The sequence below is a fragment of the Nelumbo lutea genome, chromosome 1 (assembly GCF_056320005.1).
Source record: "Nelumbo lutea isolate HS-2025 chromosome 1, American lotus-T2T, whole genome shotgun sequence".
Taxonomy (NCBI): Eukaryota; Viridiplantae; Streptophyta; class Magnoliopsida; order Proteales; family Nelumbonaceae; genus Nelumbo; species Nelumbo lutea.
In genome coordinates, this window is record NC_142684.1 from 215861278 (window position 1) to 215873701 (window position 12424).

Here is a 12424-nt window from a genome sequence, read left to right on the forward strand (position 1 = left end):
TAAATTATAAATGGATTAGATTTAATCCAATTCAATCCAATATTTCAATGTCTTATTGGACCATCCAATCCGTTTCGTCTAATCCCAAAACCGGTTCATTGACACCCCTTATTGACTAGAACCCGTCCAATGCACCTTATACTCTCCTCAGGTTTACATTTAGTCTGAGCACCTTATAGTCTCTTCAGGTTTACATTTAATTTATTTGTCTTAGTGGAATTAATAAGGATGAACTGCTTCATTTTCCATTCCCCCAAGCTTATGGTCAAGATTCAAGTAGGGCATGGAATAGCTTTTATTTCGGCTTATGCTTTTTCTTTTTTTTTTTTTTTTTGTAAAAGACTTAAACCTCCCTTGATTTTTCACACCACTCTTTAGTAAATGCTATCGTACAAAGACTTCCCCCTTCATTGGTAATCGGCAAATCTGATTGCATGTGATTCTTTTGTTTTTTTAGGAAAGAAAAACCCATTTTTGCCCCTTTTATGGTCAAGCAAGAAAAAATATTCAAAAAAATGCTTGTATCTTTATTTTCTAATTTTTCTGACAAATGTTGAAACCACTCCTAAATTTGATGATGCAAACAAGTCTGTAAATAACTTTGCAAAATTGGAATTATGGTACATTTGAATTTTTCTGACAAACAAGTCTGTAAATAACTTTGCAAAATTGGAATTATATTTCAGAAGAATATAAGAAAACAAATTTCAGATTGCTAATGCCAAACCCATCGTGATCAGTCAACAGATCGCCAAAATCAATTAAAATAGCACAATTGACATAGGACTCAATGCATGATTTTAAGCGCAGTTGAGTTGTACTCAGATGAATTTACGCGATTATTAATTACATATCTTTTATCTTCTTAAGGAAATGTCTGAGTAAAATTTTCCTTGCATTTGCTAGATTTGAAATATGAAAAACAAATAAACAGAGACAAGAGGAGCCAAGATAAACTCTCATCTCGGAGGTGCAAAAATGTGCAACGTAATATGATATATACCTGAAACACTAGTGATGTGGGGTGACCCAACCCAGCCCATTTGAGGCTGGGAGGCCCAGCCCACGAGCGTGAGATTGGAGAACGAGATCCGCTATAGCAGGGATCGCCCTGCCCCCATTGTATGGAGCCAATCGCGATGCGCTTATATGACCCTGCCACACCCGTTGCAGGCCCTCGTACGGTTCCCATCTCAGGCGTTCATCTCCACCTACCTCCAGGCAGTTCAAGTATAAATAGGGGTACCCCTCCCCCCTCCAGGTAAAGGGGTTACAAAAAACTCAAAGCCAACAGCTATTGTCGTAAGGGCTATTGCAATAACTGTTGTTGTGACTTTATTCTAGAACTGCCTACCAGTATCCTATCCTGGTACTCTCCCTTCGTACTCTGTACTAACTTGACCGTCGGAGACTCTGCCTCGAGTTCTCACCCAAGACCTCTGATGAGTTTCTGCCTTGCAGCATTTCGGCCATCTACCCTTGGCTTCTAGTGTACTCGGAGTCCACCCTGCCTCGGTCTACACACCTCGACCTCAGCAGCAACCTCTCCTAATCCTCAAAGCCTTCGGCCACCCTTCGGAGCCCAGGGGCAAAATTACTTTGTCGTTCTCAGCTATTCCGAGCACCAACAATTGGCGTTGTCTGTGGGAACGACACTGATACATTCCCCGAAAGAACTATAGCAAGTTAGCAAGTCCCCAAGCTTCAACCAATCAACACGGTACGAAGAATGAGGAATACGCAAAACCTTGTCACCAGTGAACAGTTCTAGGTCCTGCTCGACCGCTTGGAATATTTGACATAGCGAGTCAAGCAGAACTTCCCCCAAACAGGAGATCATCCCCAAGGTGACCGCCCCACCGGAGAGTCAACATAGCCAGGTTGGCGTGGGTCCACCACCCAGTCATCCCCCAGCCTTGGCCACGTGGAGCGGGCTGAGCCCTTAGAGTTTGGCAGCAGTCAGCCCCCAGCCTCAGCCACGCGGAGCGGGCCAAGCCCTCAAAGTCTGGCAGCAATCACCCAGCCGACCCACACTCCAGCACCTTTAGACCTTCCAGCCGAATGGAGGAGGATCCGGAGAGATCGGAGGATAGTCATCAGCCCTCCGAGTAGCATCACTGACACCGAAGGGCCAATCCAAGGGACGAAGGCGGGCACCGTGATCGCCCCAGTGCCCATTCCAAGGCTGAGGGCCAGCGTCGAGCCTCTTCCCCTCACGTTTTGGACCTTTGGAACATCCTTAATGACCGTCGCGCCAAATGCGAAGCACGCGGTCTCAACTCCGATCACTCCGGAGTCCGTGCCAAGCACCACCATGTTCGTAAAGACCGGGATCGCACGCAGGCCATGCCCGATCCCATGTTCGCCAAACTTCGAGCCGAGCTCAGAGCTATCAAAGCCAAGCTTAAATATGTGAAAGAGGGCTGAACCGACACCTCGATCGGACAAAGCTCCTGCCAAGGGAGAATGGATGCCTTCTCTCCTAATATCATCACCGAGCCTCTACCCCAAACTTCAAGGCTCCCGCCTTGGAGATATACAACGGAAATTCTGACCCAGACAACCACCTAGAAAGCTTCAGGGCACTCATGATCCTATATGGGTACTCCGACGCTTTCACGTGCCGAACTTTCTAGGCAACCTTCAAGGGCAGCTCAACGGAGGTTCTCAAGCCTCCCACCTCGGTCCATCAACTCGTGTGAGCAATTCTCCAGCATGTTCCTCGCGTACTTCGTCAGCAGCCAGCACCCCCAGAAGATAGTTGTCCCGCTGATGACTGTCAAGAAGAAGCGAGAGAAAAGCTTGCGAGCATACATTGACCGCTTCAAGAAAGAAGAACTTGAGGTCCGTGACATCGACCCCCTGATCTCCATGCATGCCGCTATCAGTGGGCTCCTCCCCTTTTCTACCCTCAAATGCTCTGTAGCCAAAAGCCAACCGAAGACGAAGCTGGAGTTCCTATAAAGGGCCTAGAAGTATATTGCGGTTGAGGAGGCCTCGGCCACGGATGCCCATGAGAGGGGTGCGAAGCACCGAGACAAAGCCCCTGAGAAGAAGAGAAAAAATGGGGACCAAAGCCACAACAACAACAACAACAGAAAGCCTTCGGCCCTAACCTTGGCTTATAATCAATATACACCACTCAACTCCACCCACACACAAATCATGATGCAGATTGGGTAGGAGAAATTTATGAAGTGGCCTGAAAAGTTGAAGAAGAACCCCCTTCGGGGGAATCCTAAAAAGTATTACAAGTTTCACTAAGGTACAAGCCACAACACTGAGGACTACTACGATCTCAAAAATGAGATAGAGTCCTTCATTCATCGGGGCCACCTCAAATAGTACGTCGGAGGCGAGGCTGGCGCTTCGTTCTCTCAACAATAGCAGCAGCACCACCAGCAAGCAACATGTGTCACCGGTGTCATAGTGAGAGGCACGGCCTCGGGTGGAGCCTCGACTTTGGCTCGCAAAGCCTATGCCAGGCAATTAAACATCTAGGGACCAGCCCCCAAGAAGCAGAAGCAAGAACCCCTCCTAAAGGGGTAGCAGTCCCCCATGATGATGCATTGGTGGCTTCGGTCGTCATTGCGAACTTCGTAGTCAAAAGGATCCTTGTAGACGGTGGCTCCTCAACCGACATCCTTTTCTATGAAGCTTTAGAAAAGATGAAGATAGCTCCGGAGCGCCTCCAACCAGTAGATGCCCCACCAGCATCGTCAAACTAGAGGGCAAGATTTTCCTACCAATCACAGTAGGGACGGATCCTTAGCAGGTGACAAGGATGATAGAGTTCCTAGTCGTGAAGATTGACTCACCCTATAACGCCATCATGGGGAGGCCAACCTTTCATGCACTCCCGGCAGCCATTTCTTCCTACCACCTCGCCTTAAAGTTCCCCACCGAGTGTGGCATTGAGGTCGTTCATGGGGACCAGCATGCCGCCTGTCAATGCTATGTGGCAACACTGAAGGGAAAGAATAAAGGAGCTCTGCCACTAGAGGGTCTCGACCTCAGGGAGGAGCCAGCAAGCCGAGGCCATCCGGCCGAGGACCTTGTCTCGATCCCCCTAGACGAGGATGAACCCGGTAAAACAATCTGCATCGGGTCCAACCTTCCCCCTGAGAGCCTATCCGAACTAGTTGAACGTGGACCTGATCTCTAGGCCAGTTCGGCAAAAGAAGAGGAACTTTGCACCAGAATGTTGGAAGGCCATAGAGGAGGAAGTTGAAAAGATACTTGACATCGGCTTCATCTGGGAGACCTTAACCAAGCCTACCCCAAGAATAGTTTTCCTTTTCCGAGGATAGACCACCTCGTTGACGCCACTATAGGGTACGAGCTGCTTAGCTTCATGGATGCCTTCTCCGAATACAATCAGATAAAAATGCACCCAGATAATGAGGAGAAAACCTCATTCATCACCGAGCATGGCACATACAGCTATCGTGTGATGCCCTTCGGCCTCAAGAATGATGGGGCCACCTACCAGCGCCAAAAGCCAATGTTCAAAGGCAGTCAATTCAGTCCTCATTAAGGAAGATGGCGTGCAGAAGCCGATGTACTATACCAACAAGGTCCTCTGCGACGTCGAGACTAGGTACCCTAAGATAGAAAAGTTGGCTTTCGCCATCATGATTTCGGCAAGGAAACTCCGGCTATATTTTCGGGCCCACACTGTAGTGGTCCTAACGAACCAACCCCTCAAGGCCGTCCTTGGCAAACCTAAGACCTCGGGATGCCTAACAAAGTGGGCCATCGAGCTATCAGAGTTTGACATCCAGTACCAACTGAGGCCCGCGATCAAAGCACAAGCCCTGGCAGATTTTATTGTGGAGTGCACCTTCAACCAAGTCCTTTGCCGGCCCCTAGAAAATGTTGAGAGGGATCATGTGGACGATGAGGTTCAACCTCGATGGGAGCTCTTTATCGATGGTTCCTCCAATTTTAAAGGAAGAAGAGCAGGCCTCATCCTCCTCACATCAGATGATTTTGTCCTGGAGTATGTCTTAAGGTTTGACTTTCAAGCATCGAACAACGAATCCGAGTATGAGGCCCTCATCGCTGGTTTCCAGTTTGCTAGGGACCTTGGCTCCTCACATGTCGAAGTCTTCAACGACTCTCAACTGGTGGTGAATCAGGTGAACGGCGAGTACGAGGCCAAGGAACAAAGAATGTCCAAGTACCTCGCCAAAGTCCAAGATCTAGCCCACCATTTTCAATGCTTCTCCCTGCAACGGGTCCCACGATCAGAGAACGCACGAGCTGACGCTCTCTCCAAGTTGGCAAGTACCTCGGCCAGACCATGCACATCGAGAAACTAGTTTGGCCCTCCATCGAAGAAGTCCAAGGTGCTCCCCATAGAGGTCGAACCTTCATAGATGGATCCCATCGTTAACTTCCTATCAATAGGACGGTTGCCCGAAGACAGAAATGAGGCAAAGCGACTCAGACGACAGGCAGCCCACTATACCCTGCTGGAGGGAAAGCTGTACCGAAGATCCTTCACCTTGCCTTAGCTCCAATGCCTCCATCCAAACAAGGGCAATTATGTGTTACAAGAAATTCACGAAGGCATCTACGGTAACCACCTCAGCAAGAGAGCCCTAGCCCAAAAAGCTCTAAGGCAGGGCTACTTCTGGCCTACCCTCCACAAGGGCGCAGCTAGATTGGTGCAAAGATGTGACCGATGCCAGAGGCACGCCAACTTATGCCACAGGACAGCGACCACCCTCTCGGCCATCAACAGCCCATAGCCCTTTGCCAAATGGGGCATGGACCTCCTCGACCCCTTTCCTCCGGCCATGGGGGGTAGAAAGTACCTCGTTGTCGCAGTAGACTACTTCACCAAGTGGGTAGAAATCGAGCCTTTGGCCGCCATCACGGCGTGAGCCATCCAAAGCTTCTTTTGGAAAAAACATCATCTGCCGCTTTGGCCTACCTTATATGCTGGTCACCGACAACGGGAAGCAATTTGATAATGCCAAGTTCCGGGATGGTGTGCCTCCCTCGGCATCCGGCAGCAGTACACCTCAGTAGGCTATCCCCAAACCAATGGCCTAACCGAGGTCACCAATAGGACAATACTGAATGGACTAAAGACCATATTGGACTGAGCTAAAGGCCTATGGGCTGAAGAACTGAATAGTGTACTCTAGGCTTACCGAACTACGTCTCGGACAGCCATGGGAGAAATCTCATTCGGCTTAACCTATGGCATAGAAGCAGTAATCCCAGTAGAGATCGGCCAGTCGACACTCCGATTTGAAGCATACACTGAAGCCGAGAACGATGAATGCCTCAAGGCAAACTTAGACCTACTGGAAGAAGCCCGAGAGCAAGCACAGATAAGGGTAGCCGCTTACCAACAGCGAATGGCCCGCTACTACAACTCCAGAGTAAAAGAAAGACACTATCAAGAGGGAGATCTTGTCCTCAGAAAAGTCATGGTCCCTGAACCCGAAGTAGGAAAGCTGGGCCCCAACTAGGAAGGCCCCTACAGAATCAAGCGAGTCGTCGGCCCCAGCACCTTCCACCTCGAACACCTAGATGGTGGAGTTGTACCTCGGACATGGAATTCGAAAAACCTCTGAATGTACTATAAATGATTGTAATATCTTTTTTTTTTTAACTATAGAATGAACGAAGCAGAGTTCCTCTTCGGCTCAATGCTCAGCGCGTGTACCTACTAAGTCCTTAGAACTCTTCGGCCTCGCGACTAGCAGGGGCGCACGGCCTCCTCTGAGGCTATACCCCCTCTCTAGACCGACGCCAAGACTTAACAAATAAGTAGCAGACACCTTGGCTATGACTTAGTGCATCAGAATAAGCCAGGACGGTCGAGGGCCCTATGTGCCTCAACGCCCCGCCTCGGTAGTGACTAGCCTCCTAAACTTTCACACTTAGTACTACCAACAAAGGAAACCAGCCTACTCGAAGAGTTGCACTCGACCTCGTCGAAACAAGTGTGCGGGGGCATGGAAGCTAAGCAAGCCTCGGGTTTGCCTAGGCCCCATGGAGCTAGACGAGACTTAGCTTTGTCTCAGCCACCCCTCAATATGGCAGGCCACCTCGGCCTCGTCAAAGTTAACACGATTGGGATATAGGAGCCAGGCGATCCCCTGCTCAAACTAGGCCCCATGGAGCCAGGCAAGCCCCAGCTCCATCTCGGCCACCCCTTAATACGGTAGGCCACTTCAGCCCCACCGAACCCAACACTTAGAAGATTGGGAGACAGGCGAGCCCCAACTCAACCTCGGCCCCACTCTACATCGACAGGTCATCTTGCTATCTATTTAAGTAAAGGGAAGAGAGCCAAGCGAGCTTGGCGCCCTGCTTCGGCCTCTCCCCATCATAGGCCTTTTCGGCCTCGCCTAAGTGAACGGTTAAAAGGTTGTTAGGCCAGGCAAGCCCCGGCTCAGCATTGGAGGCTTCGCCTTGACCACCCCTTTGTCATGATCCTGACGTGCAAAAGTAGAACAAAGTAAACTTAAGAGAATTATGCTCATCCCACACTGTGTTTTTTCCTTTGGAGGGGCAAGGACCCTTCGGCAACAAAAGCGTAAGTGCAAAAAATGGTGTCAAAGCATACAAGGAAAGATAACACAACAAAACACAAGTGCCACAATCGAAGCGAAATATCAAAAAATTCCTCTGATTTACATTATGCACAAAAAATTCCTTTGACTTTACAAATTTGTTTCATGGCCCTTCAGGCCAAATACATAAAAAAGAGAGAGAGAGAGAGAAGCTTGGCTTAATCCTCGCCACCAGCTAGAGGAGGAAGTACAGAGTTAGAAGTCTCTTTGGAAGTATCAGGAATCACCTTCAGAGATTCAACATCGAAGTCCGGAAGCACCGCCAGGAGTGCCTTCTTGGTGTCCTTGATCCCATCCAAATAAGCCCCATAAGTGACATCAGCCAGCTCGCTAGCTCGCTTCTCTGCTTCTTGTGCCCTCTTCTCAGCACTAGTCATCTTTTGCTCGGCCTCGCCAGCCTTCTTAGCTGCCTCCTCGGCCCTCCTCTCTGCATCGGCTGCCTACTTGTTCGCCTTAGAGATGCCCTCCTCGGCTTGACGAAGAGGCCGCTCGGCCTCTAAGACGAGGCTCTCAACCCGAGTCCTCTCAATCTACTCCTCGGCAAGAAAATCTTGCATCTTCTTCAAGTTCTCCTCGGCCTCCTTGTAGAACTTTTGTTTGTCAGAAAAGAAGCGCTGCATCTTGCGGCACTTCTCCATAGCATTGGTGGTAGTCTATTGAAGCTTGTCTTTCTCAGCCTCTAGCTTATCCATATTGACTAGGGTCAGCTTCAGCCGGTCCCCTAGACCAACAAAATGAAGGCAGACTTGCAATAAGAAAACAATCAGTACCCATCAAAAAGAATGAAAGAAAAAGAAACTAAAAGAGGAACAGACTATTTCCTCGGATAGGCTCTACAACCCTTGGTCGTATAGCTTGTCAGGGGCCATCCCCAACATCTGGAAGCGGTCTAGAGACAGCAGGGACCCACTTACCAGCACTGGACCAACTCCCACGTTGCAAATTGAGTCCCCCTCATGGACCTCCCGTTGGGGGGTAGAAGATTTGGTTAGACCACTGGGTGAGCTCCTCCAACAGTGTGGAAGCAGAGAACGGCCCCATCCGCTCCATTGGGGGGTAGAAGATTTGGTCAGCTCACTGGTGCGGGCCACCTTCTACTGCCTCGACCTCGTCAGCAAGTCTTCTCGGTACCTCGGCCGGTTGTTGCGATGCTTGCTCCCGCGCCCCGGCTAGCCCTCCTCGATGGGCCCCTTCCCCTTCGTGGGGACCGGCAAAGTGGCTCCCTTCAAGGGAGTTGTTGAAGAGGTCCCTTTGGCAGGGACCTATGCCTTCGTCCCCTTGGCAAGGACCTAGCGGGAAGACCCCCCCCCCTTTGTAGGGGTAGAGAACTTCTCGGCCTTCTCCTTCTACCCATTAGAAGGCCACTGAGGCATCTTGGCCTGTTTCTTCTACATGGCGTGAACACGTTCCATAACAGCCTTGTGGGCATCCATAGGCACCTCTGCAAACAAAGTAAAGCCATTAGTAAGGGGAGCAAGGGAAAGCCCCACAAAAACTAGTGGGACCTCCTCCTCCACCAAGGGCTGGACTCGGATTATCCCCTAGGTCAAGCAATTATACGAGATCATCATTCTCCTCACTCATGAGAATGGGGACACTCTTCTCCGCAGACTGGTTAACTTCTCCCCACCCCGACTTGAAGGACCAACCCTCAGGGCAATGACAAAAAGAAGAATTTTTCCTTCCAGTTATGCATGGAAGAAGGGTTGTCTATCGGCTTGGTCTTACGAGGTTGGAGGTAGTACATGTCGTTCTCAAAGAAATGCCTCCTTGGCACAAACAACACTTGAAACATCCTTAGTGTCAGCTCCACCCCCTGGAACCGAGCCACCACCAGCATGGCCACTATGGTCCTAATGGCGTTGGGCACCAGCTGGCTGAGAATAATCCCATACGCCCTCAGCAATTTCAAAATCATCGGATGAAGGGGAAACCAGAGACTGAACTAAAGGAAATGTTGGTAGACGCAGATCTCCCCCTCCTTAGGAGTCCACGGCCGTTCACCTACTTTGAGCACCCTCAAACCATAGGATGAGAGAATGAAGTACTGCCTTGCCAGAGCTTTGACCTGATCCCCATCCAAAGAGTTCTTGAAACCAAGCGAAGGACATCAGTCTCAGCTACTACCTGGGCAACCCTCATCCCAGGAACATGGTCTATGGTTCCCTTCCACTTGACTAGGTAGGCCCCTTTGGCCTCCTTTGGTGTCATAGAAGCAGCACTCTTCCAAGGAGGGTCCTCACCTCGACGGCTGCCTTTGGCACCCTTAGAGGCTACCCTTCCCCAGAGCACCATGACCTCCTTCCAAAGGGGGGCAAGAGTAGGACATAAGGGGGAAAGGGGAGAAGGGGTACGGGAAGAGCTCCCTTTCGACTCATGCAGAAGTTCATAGCACTCAAGTCTGGAATCTAAGAAAGACATTGTTTAAAGTTACCTAAGAAATGTGGAGGAAGAAAGAGTGAGAGTAGAGTGTTGAAGGTTGGAGAGTCTGGAAGCTGAGTTCACTCGAATGCAAAGGCTTAGAGGCAAACGACGAGAATGCTGCCGCTAAGGGCCCTATTTAAAGAGGAACGAATGGCCCAAATTTCTCAAGATTCAACGGCTAAGAAGCTACCGCCTCCACTACCCAATCATGGTGCACCACGTGACATTCAACCTTGGAAGGCGAAACGACGCACTAGCGATGGCTCGGATCGTCCCTGATCCAACGGACACGAAACACCTTCCCACCTAAGATCCAACTGCGCCGCATCCCTAAAAACGCTCACCCTCGGAAGGCGAAATGATGCTCACCCTCGGAAGGTAAAACGACACTCCGGGTGAACTGACATGTCCGCCCACTGTGGACCACCAACCTACACGACCCGGCCGCACGAAGGCGTGCACCGGTCAGACCGGAAAGCCATCCCATACACGGGTCCTTGGGCTTCACAGGTCTTTGGCTCCACAGGTCCTCGGCCTAAACAGCCTTCGGCCCCCCATGTTCTCGGCCCAAATGATGGCACCAGAACATCCGCATTGAGCGCACCTCCCGAATCGCTTGTCCAAAGCAGTAGTGTTGTAAACCACTCGCAGCCTCGGCCCAACTCATAAGGACAAACCAGGTAGAGGCACAAAAGAGGACGCCACCACAGGGTACACCTTGGCTACCGGGCCCACTGGCACTCACCATTATTACTCCCATCAACCAAAGCCGAATTTTCCTCTTCGGCCTCGGGAGTGGGGGGCAAATGATGTGGGGTGACCCAAGCCATCCCATTTGAAGTTGGGAGGCCCAGCCCACGAGCACTAGATCAGGGAACGAGATCCGCTACAGCAGGGGTTGCCCTGCCCCCATCGTACGAAGCCAACCGTGATGCACTCACATGACCCTACCAAACCCGTTGCAGGCCCTCGTACGACTCCCGTCTCAGGTGTTCATCTCCACCTACCTCCAAGTAGCTCAAGTATAAATAGGGGTACCCCCCTCCAGGTAAAGGGGTTACAAAAAACTCAAGACCAACAACTATTGTCGTAAGGGTTATTGCAATAACAGTTATTGTGACTTTATTTTGGAACTGCCTACCAGGATCCCATCCTGGTAGTCTCCCTTCGTACCCTGTACTAACTTGACCGTCGGATACTACCCCGGGTTCTCACCCGGGGCCTCTGACAAGTTTTTGCCTTGCAGTACTTCGGCCATCTACCCTCAACTTCTACCATACTCGGAGTCCACCCCGCCTCGGCCTCAGCAGCGACCTCTCTGAATTCTCAAAGCCTTCGGCCACCCTTCGAAGCCTAGGAGTGAAATTACTTTGTTGTCCTCGACCATTCCGAGCACCAACAACTAATATGAGCAAGTGGGTGGACTTACTGAGTTTGGGTTGTTGTTGCTTGAAATAGAAGGGAATTTTCAATCAGAAGAGGCACTTCCTATTTCTGTTTTGAAATGATTCCACCGTTTTGAAAATTTAAAATTTTATCAAGGATAAAAGAGACTTTTTAATGATTCAATCGGATGTAATTTTGACAGGGGGGATCTTAGTCCACTTTAAGTTTTTCACCCTTTCCATGCTTCCCTTCTACCCCTTTTTCCCTTAAGTGCTGATTGCGAGATTTATACCACATCAACACTTGAACAAACCAGCAAACACCAACAAGCCAGCCCTCGGTTGGTGTGCTTTGTCAAGCACAACCTTAAACATTCCAGAATCCAGTTCACCATTTATTGTCCAAGTACAAATTCTCAGTCAGGCTTCCAAGCCTAATTGCTTGAAAAAGACCAATTTGTGGGCTTGGGCTTCTGGAAATTTTGTTGATAATGTATTCTTATCCATCCAAACCACGGTGTCATTGTAAAAATATAGTGTGATTCACACCAATGTTACCCGGAACTAAGAGTGTCAATGGACCGGTTTTGGATTGGACCCCATCCAGTCCAAAATCAATTTGAACAGATTGGACGGACCAACAAGACATTAGATTGAACCAATCCAGTCCAAAATATTTATTAGACTGGATTGGATCTGGTCCGTCCATGACAAATTTATATTGGATTGAGTTGGATCAAGCCAATATCTGGTCCATTGATATAAGATAAGAATGTGTCAATGGACCGGGTTTGGGTTGAAACCAATCTAAATCAAAATAAATTTGAACAGATAGTCCAGACATTGAATTGATCGATCCAAATTGGTCCAAAACATTCATTGGATTGGGTTAGACCTGATCCATTTATAATAGACTCACATTGGACTGAATCGGATTGGACAAATCCATTCCAATTGACACCCCTACCCAGAACCAAAACGGTCAAAACCATAGAATGGGTCAAATGATTCAACCAT

At 49.5% G+C, this 12424-nt stretch overlaps 1 protein-coding gene across 1 annotated transcript; it reads left to right on the forward strand.

Moving 5' to 3' along the window:
* Nucleotides 1–4475: 4475 nt before the first annotated feature.
* On the forward strand, nt 4476–5324 carry LOC148880952 (uncharacterized). The gene has a single exon (XM_088977714.1). It carries the CDS (start codon nt 4476–4478, stop codon nt 5322–5324), a length of 849 nt encoding a protein of 282 aa, XP_088833840.1.
* Nucleotides 5325–12424: the final 7100 nt, after the last annotated feature.